A 15,104-nucleotide genomic window follows, 5' to 3' on the forward strand; every position below is an offset into this window, starting at 1 on the left:
ATTAAGAAGGTTCATTAAAGCGTTAGTCATTTTTGCTGATACAAAACAAATTATATATTTTAGACACTTATTCAAAAATTCATTTTAATCCAATCAGTTTAGCAAAAACTAATAATGAACACAACATTATTTCATTTGGCAATGATGTTTCAATGATTTATGACAAAATCCACTGAATGGTGGTCAGTTTCCTCTTTCCTAAATTGAGATACTTCTCAACCAATCATTACACCAAAATTATTCTTATTCCTATAATGATTAGTCACCATTGATTTGGTCAAGAAATGATTAACTTGCTTAACAATTTCTTGTAAGTATGACCCTTCATTTTAGACCCTAAAGTTCATTCCCAATGAGCCAAACGAAGGGAAAAACCGATCGGGGTAAAAACTAACGCGATCCTATCCAGAAACCATTTCTAATGTTTTCCCCTGATATTGACCTAATGCACAAACCATCCAAAGAGAAACGCTCCCAGGGTGCCTTGAGGCAATGCAAAAAGGTCTCGCAATACAAACCAATGAAGGAGACCGGAACATATTGACACATACCCTTTTCTCACTTACTATAAATACTCTCTCCATTCACCTTGATATTGACTCATGCAAACACCATCCGAAAGAGGACACTCCCAGGGCACCTCAAGGCCAAGCATGAGTCTCACGATGTAAACTTTTAGGGAGAACATGAGTGGAAAAATTGAAATATGGTATATCTCTTTTTTTCTCCCACTGAGTATTTTACAAAAATGAGTTTATTAACTTAGTAAAATCGGCTAATTAATTTTAACTAAATAGTTTACTCAATATAACGCTTATATTGAATATTTCAACAATATGTGACTTCATTTGTTAAACTTTTTAACGAAGTCAATCACTTATTGCATGCTTATAAAATATTTGCCCAATTCATCTTTCCAGTCGGTTCCCAGGTAGAGGTGTTGCGTTTCCGTCACCTTAAATACCTCAGGCTAGACAGAACTTTCCTTAGACAAAGGTCTCTTATGGACAATTATTTTATAAATTTAATCTCTTATTGAAATTAATTTTAATCCTATTAAAATGAAATAAAAGATTAACCTATCCTAATCTCATTAGAAACATGTTTAACATAGGTCTAGATGAATTAGTTTTAAACCATTTAAAATTAAATTGGACCTATGTTTGCATGCAATTCTTTATTATAAATTTTAATTCTAATTTCATTATACTTATAACAATTATAAAATAATGAAAAAATAAAATCTATAACTGCATTCAAAGATATTGATCAAATATAACATTTATATTTATCTAAGTAATGCCATGCTCAATGCAAAATATATTTTAATTAAAAAATATAACACTTATATCTAACAACTATCAAGCACACATATCCATCATGTCATCATACATTGTAACAATTATAAACTAGTATGATGCATGAACACGCTTAATATATATTAGGTTTTTAAGGGATGTATATTTTCTATGTCAATTCCCTCAAAATTGTGTTGATTATTTGCTGTAATTGCTAATTTTTTAGGATTAAACGATCCCCGGAATATTTTGGGGTCATTACAAGAAAAATGTACCAAAAAGATTAAAAAAATGACCAAGAAAATCAACAAATTGAAGAGAATCGAGTAAACACCCAGGAGAGCATCGAGTAAGGTTGCTGGATCATCGACCATCGAGTATTTAGCAGAATACTATCAAATACCATCGAATAAAGATTGTTGAGTATTCAACCATTTTTCATCGAGTACCAGCAAATATCATCGAGTCATCGAGTTTTTTCTTATTCATTTTCCATCGAGTTAAAGCTATCAAGTAAAGAACATCCAGCGCCGAGCATTGAGTATTATACCATCGAGCATCGAGGATCGAGTATGAAATAGAAAACTCAATGTGCTCATTCTTCTTTCTGGATTTTGACGCGATTCATCCACGCACCTCATGACGCTTTGCTGCTGGTATAAAGGAGTTCAGTTCTTCAACAAAACATCATTTAGAATAGAGAGATTACATTTTTTTTTTCTAGAAAATCCATTATTCTCTGGAGAGAAAACTTAGAAGAAGAGAAGCCCATGTTCTTTTTTAGAGAGAGACTTCGATTTCCAAGAGCGATTCTTGTAATTTTCTGTGAGATTAAGTCAATTTGTACTCAGACTTGTATCAATATGCAACTATCAATGGATTGCTTAAAGAATTTCATCCTCTACGAGTAGGCAAATTTTTTTTCTCGGGGAACTATATAATTAGGCATTTTCTTGAGGCTTTTCTTGAATTTTCTTTCATGTAATTGCTTTCTTTTGAATGTTATTGTTGAGATTTAGAATAAAATTGATTAAGATTAACTAACGACTCAAGAATAATCAATTTTTGTATGCAAAAATTACATAGTTCTATAACAAAATTGTAATTGTAGTTGCAAGAATTAATAGTCTTGATAGAAAATATGAACTTCTTTTCGTCTTTTCTTGAAAGAATCTATTAATTCAGAACATTCATATAATCAATCTTGAATTTTCAGATTAAGTTGATAGTCCCTTGCATCGTTGCTCGACAACAGGTTATGTTATTTTTCGTGGCTCCTCTTCTGGAACCTATTGTCTCCCATTCTTCGACAGAGGCTGAGTATTGTGCTCTTGCCAATACTGCTTCTGTTATATATTGGCTTAAGCAGTTATTGTCGATCATCATATATTTTTATGGATATTTGTAATACATAGTAGAATAAGAGAAAAAATCTAAAAATATATTACATGTTTAAAATATTTGCAAATATGGATGAGTTGACTAGTAATCCTTGAATTTTTTTTTTTTAATTTTCAATTTCATCCTCCCTTGTCTTATCTTGTTGTACACTTTTTTTTAGTCTTTTTATTTTCTTTATTTTCTTTGATTTTTGCTTCTTCCCTCCTTTTTTTCATTTTTTCATTTTCTTTTCTTTCTCAGTTTTTTATTTTTCTCTTTCTTTTTTCTTTTTTATTTTATTCTTTCCTTTATCCGATTTTTGCTTCTTTTCTTTATTTTTATTTTCTTTCATTTTCTTTTTTTCTTTTTATTTTCTTTTATTTATTTTTTCTTTTATTTCATTTCCTTCTTTTTTTTTCTTTTTTTCTTTTCTTTTTTCCTTTTTTTCTTCGGTTTTTGCTTATTCCTTTATTTTTATTTTTATTTTATTTCCTTTCTCCAATTTTTGCCTCCTCCCTTTTCTTTCCTATTATTTTATTTTCTTTTCTTTTCTTTCTCCGATTTTTTGCTTCTTTCTTTTCTTATTATTTTATTTTCTTTTCTTTCATTTCTCTGATTTTTGCTTTCTTTTTTCTAATTAATTTTCTTTCCTTTCTTCAGTTTTTGTTTCTTCTCTTTCTCTTATGTTTAAAAAATTTCTTTCCTTCATTTAAATTTTTTCTTCTTCACCTTTTTTTTTTCACAAGAATTATGAGGCTGAGTTTCGTACCCAAGGCTTGAAAGTATTGAATTCATAAGTGACTTAACACCAACAAGCCAATCATCAAGTTTGATTATTATAACAAATAATAAATATAAATAACAAATGAAAGTCTATCGGTGATAGCCACTAATATTTTCTATCATAGATAGCTTAATCTTTGATTATATTTTCATAGTTAATAGCCACTTATAGAAATCTATCATTGTTAGCCAACTTAGTGAATTTAATTAATAAAATTGAATCTCGAACTAAAATGTTAGTGGAATGCTTAGAAGTTATCATTAATAACATGTTTATCAGTGACAGAAGCTATCATCGAAAAGAAAAGGGACTTATAAATATTTGGGAAGGACAAGAAATGGGCAAAAAGGTGTTCAGTGGCTATGATTGATAGAAGCTACTACTGATAGCATGTTACCAGTGATAGAAACTAATACTAATAGCATGTTATCGATGATAGAAGCTACTCAATTGCACGTTATTGATGATAGAAGCTACCACTGATAACACATTATCGATGATAGAGAACTATCACTGATAGCATGATATCAATGAGATCATTAATAGCACCTTATCAGTAATGTTATTAGTGAAAGAAGCTATCACTGATAACTACAATATGAGTGATGTTAGTGATATTGGTGATAGAACTTAGGTGATATCTATATATCGAGTTTTTTTCAAAGATGATAAGCAGTTATAGAAGTCTATCATTGATAGCCTTAAATGTTAATAATTCAAAGTTGATTCTAATTGATGAAATTTTATTAGTGATAGCGACTGATAGCTGCTATCAGTGATAGCCATGATAAAAGATTATTAGTGATAGCTACTGTGGTAATCAAAGTTGTTGGTCTTCTTTTAAAGCTGATCACTATTTATAAATCTATCATTGATAGCCACTGATAACCTTAAATATTGATATTTTGAGATTGATTCCAATTGATGAAAGTGGATCAATGATAGTTACTGATAATTGATAGCAAATTTAAAGCTAATATTTCAATATTGTATTATTTTTTCTCAAATTAAAAGCTATCGATGATAGAAGCTATCAGCGATAGTAGCTGATAACAATTATCAGTGGCTATCATTGATAGTTGTTATCAGTGATAGCTTTTAATTTGAGAAAACTAGGAAGAAGCAAGGCAAAATGGTGGCTAGGTATGAGGTTTTTAGTCTATCATTTTTTTTTTATCTATATATGCAATTATTTTATCCGTGTACTATATATTCTATTATTTTATGCTTGAATTCTATTTATGCAACTAGCCCTATTTTTATCAGATCCTCCTATATTATGGTGTGATAATGTATATGTTATTTCTCTTGCTAGCAAACCTATTTTCCATGCATGCACCAAGCATATGAAATTGACCATCACTTTGTTCGTTAAAAAGGTTCTTCGCAAAGATCTTACTGTTCAGTTCATCTCCTCACAGGACCAGATTGCTAGTTGGTTCACCAAAGCTCTCTCTTCTCGCTCTTTTCAATCCTGTTGTACCAAACTAATTAATCCTTCCCGTCTTGAGTTTGAGAGGGTGTATCAAATTTACTTGATGTGTTTAGATTATTCAATATTAAATCTTATATCTTGTTAAATATTCTCCTAATATTTAGGAAAGATTATTGTATCTTCTTCTCTCCGCCCTATTATATATAGGTGCTCATACTTCACATCATACTCAATGAAAATAAGATTGAAAATTAAGGTACCTTAAATTTTTCTAAACTATGGCTATGAAGGGTTTAAATGAATTAACAATTACTATATAAACAATGTGCATCTTTCTTTTTCGATGACTCAACTATAAGAACTACAAAGTGTGAAACATGCTTAATTTGGAGAAATTTTATATTGGAATGATCTTTTTAGAAATTTTCTTATAAAGCATGTCACTGAAGATAAAATATATTGAAAAGATCCTTGTTGGTTAAGCCATTACAATTGAGGTCAAGTTTATTAAAAAGATTGCTTCCTTTCCTTTCTTTTTTTTTTTTCCTATCCAAATATTAATCTTTTCAAAGAAACCGAAGTATTCCTCATGAGGTAATGAAGTATCTTATTATACCAGTTGTATATCAATTTGAATTAACAACTTTTATTTCACTTAATTTTAATCACCAATTTGTTCGTTATGAGTTTTATCTCTTTTAACACTTTTTTATTTGATTGGACTATGGAGGAAAACGTTTACTTCATTCTTTTGCCCTTGTTTAATAAATTTCGATATTTTCATTCAATCTTTTATGACATGACGAGAATCTTTGAGTTGAAGCCTTTGTAAAGAGAAGAGTTGAACGATTGCAATTCATGCTAGCATGACACAACTGTTCATATAAAGGTGTTTACACATTGAACTAGTGCATCGGTACGTATATAAATGTGACCTGCACTTATATGTGATCTACACACCATAGATGTAAGAGACATCATATATACAAAAAGATTCTCTTATCAAAGACTTCTTTCTTTTTTTCTCTCTCTCTATAAATAAATCTCTTGGATAACACCTAGAGTTACTCATGAGGTAATTATAAACTATCATAATATGTTACTTCCTTATCAATTTCAATTTAAAACCACTTAACAATATATTTTTTAAAAAGATATAATTTGGGCCCGTAGGTACACCAAAATATCTCTACTAAGTGGACACATTCTTAGCACTCTCACCATCCCCACCTCTTTTATTAATAATCAAAGACATCAGAAGAAGTACAAAATGCAAACAGTAAAAAGAGTCGAGAGAAGGGCTAGAGATATGCCCTAAAGAGAGACAAATACAAGGAGCATTAAAAAAAGGCATTTAGATTTAGAGATATGGTAGATGGACCGTAATCTACAAACAGTCTTGAGCGTGAGACCAACAACCTGTAAAGGTGCAAACATCTTCCCATAGATTGATTACACTTAACAGTATTACAATAGACACTAAATTGTTACAGTTATAATTTCAAAGTGCACAAAAGCTAAATTACTAAATTGTTATGAAAATTGAATGAGAGTTCATTCGATAATCATTTGGATTTCTAATCATTTTTAGTTTTTGAAAATTAAGTCAATACATATTCATTTAACCTCTAAATTTCTTGTTTTATCATCTACATTTTATCTATATTTTCAAAAATCATGTCAAGTTTTGAAAAATAAAAAGGTTATTTTTTGAAAAAATAGTTTGGAATTTAGAATTTGGCTAAGAACTCGACTACTTTAGTTAGGAATGATGCAAATCACTTTAAGAAATTGAAAGGAAATATGTTTAATTTTTAAAAACCAAATGATTACCAAACGGACTAAAATATTATGAAAGTTGGAAAATCAAAACTCTTATTTAACCTAATATATAAGTACACCAACCTATGAAGAACAAAGTTGGAGCTTTAAAAGATGACAGACACACACAAACCCTAATATTTTGTCTAACAATATTTACCCATGTTCTAACTTCTAACTAACTGAAATGCCAATTTTGTGAAATTACAAAAAAAAAAAAAAAAAAAAAAAAAGAAAGAGAAAAGTAAAAAGTTATAAATGAGAGATTAAAGCATAATTAGAGTACTTAATAAGTACACATAACATAAAAATGTATGTATGAAAGAGAAAAAGCAATGAGAGATGTTAAATAAAAAATGTGGGGAACACAAATGATTAGCAATTCCATAAGGACAAGCTGGAAAGTCTGACATGGAAGACACGTGGCGAGTATGGTTGGTGCCAAATGGCAAAGGGCGGCTCAGCAAAGGAGACAACCTAAGCTGAATTGTGGGAGTGACAGAAAGCGACCTTTTCTAAAACAGACAATTCCTTATGCTCAACTTCTAATTATTGGTTGTTTAATTATAAAAATCACTTCTTTTTTTTTTTTCACATTTTGTAAAACGACAAAGTTAAATACTTGGTATAGTTATTCATGTTAATTTCACACAAATATTAAGAAAAATAAACTTGTTCATAAGACTTAACTATGCAAGCTTGGAAATATGAGGAAATTAAATCCTAAAGTAAGTTTGATAATGATTTTTCTTTTAAGGGCAGTTTGAATTTTAAAGATTAAGAAAGATATATGAAACTTTTTAAGAGAAAAAAAGATATTACTAAACATATATGTTATGGGTCATTTTCAGACCAAGAATCATGAGATTAGGAAGACGGATTGTTAGGGGTAAATTAGAAGAATGATCATCACGTGAGGATTAGATAAGTGTGAGAAATAATGGCTGATAGACTGAGGAAGTAAGGACCAGAGAAAGAGAGAGGTTGGGCCAAATGACACATCTTACCCGCCTAAACATATACATCCTTGATGCCAAAATTAAGACAAGAAAAAGAGTCTAACTTCAATGTGACAATAATGGTATGATAGAAGAAGAATGTGGCATGCAATATAATTGAAAACTTGCACTCTGATTTGGTGTTTCAAACATAAACACTCAAATGCTTAAGTCATCCCAAATACGAGAGTAAAAGAGTGTGGAAGTTTTAAAATTCGAGAGTGTGAGAATTGACTTACTTGATCCAATCCTCTACGGTTATAATGACTTATTTATAAGTTTTGTTAAAACCTTGGTCATCCCAAATAGGGTTTTTGAGTCAAATCGAGATAACACCTCCAACTTATAAACTTGTTGGGGGCATGCATGGTGCATGCCCTGTTGAGCATTTTGCTAGGCACGGCTTCAATGTTGGACGAAATTGAGCATGCTTGGTCAATCACTAATGTGAATATAATGTAAATATGTCAACTTGTTTTTAAATGGTACAATATTATTTATTAATTTAGTTTTTTAATTTCTCTCTTCTAACTCGGAGTCCGACCACAAAGTCTGATAAGCATGACATTGAAATTTTAATGATATTTCCATCGATATTTCTATCAAATTGAAACTTTGACATTTCCATCAACATTAATATTTTAGTACTTGGTTGCCACTGCACGTATCTACTTAACCGTATTACTCAACTAAATAATGCATATTCAATCCATACTTCTACATTGCTTAATCAATGGGTACAATACATCCAAATACTACAACAATCCAAATCTCTCAGAACCATTTCTCCACAACATAACTTACATTTAACACAAGGTATGATCCTAGTAGCTTTATGATATTAACAAAAGAAAAAACAGAAAACCCTCTAGAATAAGTTTAAACAAAATTGTAACTTCATGAATATAATTATAACATTTTGAAACCTTAGGAATCAAACTCAAAACTTAAGGACTAAAAGCGCAACATTTGGAAACTCATAAACTAACCAGTGAAAACTAATACAACTTTTTGGGGGATGAGGTATGATGAGGTTGCTACGACCGTGTCAACCTAGTTGAGATATCTCGTTGCACCCACTAATCCCACAATAACCATGTATATTCTCTTAAAAAATAAATGGAAATTACTAGATCCTAATCTAAAAAATCCTCTAGAAGAAGTTGAAAGAAGAAGAACATAAATTCCTGATGACCTAATTTACTAGGGTTTGCAACATAAAATATAAGAAAAAAAGGGAAAAGAAAGCTAAAAACAAAGTCTTGTAATACAAAATTGCGGTGGGAAGAAATAAGAGTAAGAGAAGAGGGGGGGTGGCCTGAAAACAATGGTTTCACGCCGTCCAAACAAACCTTTCTATTCATCTGCCACCCCACGCGCAATCAATACCCTTTTTCATTTTTCATTTCTTTTTTAATCTCTATAGTTTATATATATATATATGTATCCTCTTTTTATTCTTGCATTCAAATAATCTTCTATAATCTCTCTTCTATTCTTCTATTTTCACATCAAGACTTCACAAACCACCTACAAGATTTCTATGTGAGTTCATATATATGTATATGTATATGTATCTATCTCTCCTTCTTTTTTATCTCATTTCTTAGGGTTTTCTTTTGTTCTATCGATATTGTTATATGCACTCGATCGAGCATCGAAAATTTATTGAATAGGGTCGTTCCAAGTTTTTCTTTTCGTTCACTTGCAAATTTGGTTCGTTTGATTCGGAGAAAAATTAGAATTTAGTTCCTATAGTCTCGTAAATATTCCTATTGTAGGGGATATTTATGAGAGTTTTATCGATCTATAGTCACTAATTTCTACTTTACAATTTAATCTTTTTATACATTTTTAATCGTGTTTAAATGAATTGCTACACACATTGTGTCCCAACTACCTTTGTATAATTTTTTTGAGAATTATTCTTGGTTCATTTTTTTAGAACGATGTGTTTTTTTTTTTTTTTTTGTTGAAACTCCACACGTGTGAGTTACAAAAGAGAGAGGAGAGAGAAAGGGTTGGTTGTGGTGTGAAAATATTGTCTGTAAACCACAAGAGAAAAAGGGAGTGAACTGCACTCAAAGAAATGTAACATGCTTTGTGACAGCAAAAGTCAAGCTTTTCGGCCAACTTTTATTTTTAATTTCCAAAAATTAAAAAAAAAAAAAAAAAAAAAAAAAAAAAAGCCCCCTAAAAAGCAATAGTTTCAGGTCATGCAGCTGAGAAATCACCCAAGATTAAGATTCTTGTCTCAAGACAATATCAAATTTAAACTACAAATTTATATATTCTCTTTGTTTTTCTTGGTTTCTACTCATTATTGTCTCCATTCTTGAATTTAATATAAACCCTCATCAATAGTTCCACTGTAGTAACTATTTAAAAGAATGGTATACAACGACCATAAGAACTAGATTCTAATTTTCTCCAAATCATAATTTTTATATGGATTATATCCAAAGCTTTAGGGTTTGTTTAAATGGCTAAGCTCTCATTGTTTTGTATGTTCTTTTAATAGAATAAGAAGTTAGGCCATCAATGGAGATTTTGGAGTCATGTGTGCCACCAGGCTTTAGGTTTCATCCAACTGAGGAAGAACTTGTTGGTTATTATCTCAAAAGGAAGATCAACTCACAGAAGATTGACTTAGATGTCATTGTTGATATTGATCTTTACAAAATGGAGCCATGGGATATCCAAGGTAATTCATTCATTCATTCCTTCACAATTAATTCATATAATTAAGTTTTTAGTGGAAGAGTTAGTTTCAAACCCATATATAATATATAGAGGAAAATAGAAAAATAAGAAAACTATTTACACAAAGTAACAAAATTTTTAATATTCTTTCATAAACATTAATAGATGTCTATCAATGTCTATCAATAATAGAAACTAGGAGAAATTTATCACTGATAGATGCTGATAGAAACTGGGAGAAATCAGCGTCTATCATTGTTTTTTTTGCTATTTATGTAAATAATTTGACATTTTTTCTATCGATTAAAATTTCTAATATATATATATATATATATATATTTTGTTTGTTTTTTTCATTTTCCAAACACAATCCATTTCCCCTACTTAGACTTTCTCATTCACCCTATAAAAACTAGGCTTCACTTTTTAACTTTCAACATTCTGAAAGCCTGAGTTTTCTTGCTTTGTTTTCATACTACTTTTTGTTATGTGCAAAATCAATGGAATCCACTTTGTTAGTAATAATCCACTCTTCATAAGTATGGTTCGACCATTAAAATTGAAGGTTGATAACCATTTTCTTTTTTTCTAAGTCTTGAAAATTTTGTGCTCATTTCTAAATTTGTCACCTTCCTTTCTAAATAAGCTAAATTTCAAGTTTTTAAAAGAAAAATTATTACAAATGACAAAATTGCTTAAAATATTTACAAATATAGTAAATATTCAGAATCCATCGGTGATAGATATTGGTAGACACTAATAGAATTCTATCGATATCTATCAATGTCTATCATTTAAAAATCTGAAATTTTGCTATATTTGTAAATATTTTGGTTCATTTTATTATATTTAAAAAAAAAACCCTTCTTAAAAGTTATTTCCTTTTTCTTTTATTTTATTTTCAAGTGTTTGTTTAACTTTGTAAAATGTATATAATAAAGTGAGAAACTTATGAATGAAAGTAGGGTTTATAAGCTTAATTTTCGATTACGACAATTTAATGAAACAACTCAATCTACAGGTTTCATGGTCATCGGTTATATTACCTAATTAGGATGGCTTAAATTTGAAAAAAAAAAATTGAACAATTGAACCAATTCAAAAGTACTTTCTTAATCTATACCAAATCTAACTAACCCTAACATAAGTAATTTTTTTTACAAATGCTCTTGGAAGATTAAAACACTAATTAACCAATTAATTGTATGTTTTATTTGAAATGATTCTAACTCTATAGTCAAACAACTCAACATACTTTCCACACGTACTTTTATCTAGTTAAAAGCTATTGTGAAAAGTTAGATCAAACTCACTCTTAAATTTACAATCGTACGTGCAGCTAATTGTAAATTTGGTTACGAGGAGCAAAAGGAATGGTACTTCTTTAGTCATAAGGACCGAAAATACCCGACAGGAAGTCGAACGAACCGAGCTACAAGTGCTGGATTTTGGAAGGCCACAGGGAGAGATAAGGCAGTTTTGTCAAAGAATAGAGTGATTGGAATGAGAAAGACATTGGTGTTTTATAAAGGTAGAGCTCCAAATGGAAGAAAAACTGATTGGATTATGCATGAATATCGTCTCCAAAACTCTGAACTTGCACCTGTTCAGGCAAGTTTTCTTTCACTTCATAATGAATTAATATGAAAAACTATACCATAACAAAATTTACCTTTTTTTATTATTCGTAATCGCCGTACAGGTGGAGGTAGGGAGATTTGACTTAATCTCTAGTATATTTGGAATAGTTTTGGGGAAATAATAGTTTTAAATAAAACCATTTTTATTTTTTTTATGTTCTTAATTTTGAAAATTAAGTTTATTTTCTCCCCATTTTTTTACTGTGATTTACATCTTTCTTAAGTACAATAGTTGAATTCTTACTCAAATTCAAAAAAAAAATTAAAATTAAAAATTACTTTTTTAGTTTTCGAAATTTGGCTTGGTATTTTAAACCATCTATATAAAAAAGATAACAAATGAAGAAATTGGAGATGAAAGTAGTGTTTATAAGTTTAATTTTCAAAAACAAAAAAAAAATCTAAAACGAAATGATTATCGACACAAACTTAATAATTTTAGAGTGTGTTTAGCCTTTCTTAAGTGATTTTAAAGGGTAAAAAATGTTTTACAAAAATATTAATAAATAAAAAAATTTTAAAAGGAAAAAGAAGGAATTGGTTAAACTATATCTAAAACATGTACTTTTAATTTTTGACTTTCATAATATATATATACACATTTGTTTTTTTTCCTTTATCATATTCCTTTAAACCCCGTTTGATTTGATTTTTTTTTTTTTTCTTTTGAAAATTAAATTTGTACAACAACACTTCCACCTATTTTGATTTTTTTGTTTTCGTTATTTTCTATCTTTTAGAAGTTTTTTTAAAAAATCAATCTAACTTTTTCGGAAACTCAGAGAAGTGCTTTTTTATTATTATTATTTCTTTGAAATTGTATCAAGAATTAAGTGTTTAGTTAGGAAAGATGATAACTAATGTAAAGAAATCATAATTAAAAAAAATTACGATTTTCAAGAACAGAAAACATAAAATCAAATAGTTATAAAAAAGGTCTAAGCAATCAGGTGTCTATTTTTTCACGACGATATACCTGAAAATTATTCAAAATAATAATAAAATTATTTTAAGTTAAATTTTCATGAAAATAATCTAATGCATGAGATCTAAGATTTTTATTTGAATACATGCAGGAAGAAGGTTGGGTGGTCTGTAGGGCATTCAAAAAACCAAACCCTAATCAAAACCAAGTCATTGGAGCTTGGAATAGCCATCAACATCAAGCCTTACATTATGATCTCAGAAACAACAACAGTAATAATAGTCAATTTGTTAGGTCCCCTTCATTTTCAGATGCCATGACCCCTCACACTCAAATGGTCAACTCCTCTGACCAACAACTCTCAAATTTGCACCACTCCTATGCCTTTGATCTTCACCACCACCAACTACAACAACAACAAGATTATCGATTCATCCAACTCCCGAATCTCGAGAGCCCAACGCTCTCGACAAGCTTTGGGACTAACGAAACGAAGATAAATAATAATCATGACGGTCCGTACCTCGAATGGAATGTTGATTTTGACGATTTACTCTCTTCGTCGCAGATTGTCGAAACGTCGTCTTCTTCTTACCCTAATTTGGCTCAAACTTTTGTTGACTTTTGTAATGATGTATGAAAGCAAAAATGCTGAAAATTATTTAAAAACATGATTTTAGAGTGTTTTTCCTTTTTTTTTTTTTTTTTTTTTTTTTTTTGTAAGTATAAAGAGAGAGATCAGCTACAAAGTGAATGGTCTCTCTTCATTGAAACAGATATCTGATTGATTAGGGTTTTATGAGAAAGTTGTTTTAAATTGTAAATGTATCACTGCATGTAGATAAATTAATATGAATATGCATGTAGTGATCCAATGAAGTTGGTTTTCTTAAGAATAAGAGGTTTTATTTGTGTTTAATTAATTGGCAGTAATAGTATTATTTTCTCATCACTTCTAATTTTACAAGCTATTTTGGGATCAGTGAAAAACTTAATTATTATATTCATTATTTATTAGGGCCATAATTGATCATCTCAAAGCTCCTGACATATTGTGGAGTGTTCAATTAACTCTTGATCTCCTTTTCATAAATGAGTCTAACTATATATTTTCTAATTTAATTTTGTTAAAAAAATGAAAAAAAATATCTTTTTTATCCATAGATTTCAAAATGTTACACATTTAGTTTTTAAGTTTTGAATTTGGTTTCAATTTAGTCTCGAAATTTTACAACACTGCAATTTTACTCTTGAAATTTGAGTTTTGTTTAATTTGATTCCTAGATTTCAAGGTTTTACACTTTAACATTGAAATTTATATAACATTTTGAATCTAAAGACTAGACGGAAACTATACCCAAAATTTAGGGACCTACAAGATATTTTAGAAGAAAAATTATTTCTTGCTTAACACATTTTTTTTTTTTTTTGGTTTATTGTTTTGTTTTGTTTTTTTATAGCCAAGTACTTTTTTACTAAAATTTCTAGAAGAAAAGCTGCTTTCTTTCCAAAATAATAAAATAGTAACAGATGATAAATAATTTATATTCCTCACTTGCCATTATGGTTTTCTGCATGTTGGTGATTGTAACACTATTTGTCTATTTCTTAAAAAAATAAAATTTTAAAAAAAAAAGTTGGCAACCACAAGGACTTTAATGTAAAAAAGAGGAATAATTATATATTTAAATAATAATATTTAAAAGAAAATTTTCAAAAATAGAAAAATAAGGAAAACTGTTTACACGAGACTTTCTAAGAAATTTATCTTGTAGAGTTAGACTTGTGTTGATGTAGATTTGATACAGATATGGTTTGATCTCTAGTACTTGATCATCTGATTTTCTCTCAATTAAATGCATACGTTTGACTTGAAGAAACGGAGGAAGTCTTAGAAGAGTTTTTGTATCTTTAGGAGGAGTGTACAACTTCAGGAGTTTGAGTCTTTTGATTGTTAGAAGAATTCTCACTGAACTCTATGAAACATAGAATAGAGAACTCCTTCATTTATAGGTTTTCAAGTGAGCTTTGTGAGTTTAGGCTTAGTTGGTCCATGGACCTAGGCCTTGACCCAATTAATTGGATTTGAATCTAATTTCTTTCAAAAAAATGCCTGATTT

General features: G+C 29.4%; 1 protein-coding gene across 1 annotated transcript; it reads left to right on the forward strand.

The window, feature by feature from the left end:
- The first annotated feature begins 9,128 nt into the window (after nt 1-9,128).
- LOC120087069 (NAC domain-containing protein 30-like) lies at nt 9,129-13,888 on the forward strand. Its single transcript, XM_090318029.1, has 4 exons — nt 9,129-9,261; nt 10,238-10,420; nt 11,759-12,034; nt 13,140-13,888. Exons 2-4 carry the CDS (start codon nt 10,258-10,260, stop codon nt 13,622-13,624), a joined length of 924 nt encoding a protein of 307 aa, XP_090174155.1. The 5' UTR covers nt 9,129-9,261; nt 10,238-10,257; the 3' UTR covers nt 13,625-13,888.
- The last annotated feature ends 1,216 nt before the right edge of the window (nt 13,889-15,104 follow it).

The sequence above is a fragment of the Benincasa hispida genome, chromosome 9 (genome assembly GCF_027475165.1).
Source record: "Benincasa hispida cultivar pf3 chromosome 9, pf3_genome.v1.1, whole genome shotgun sequence".
Classification (NCBI taxonomy): domain Eukaryota; kingdom Viridiplantae; phylum Streptophyta; class Magnoliopsida; order Cucurbitales; family Cucurbitaceae; genus Benincasa; species Benincasa hispida.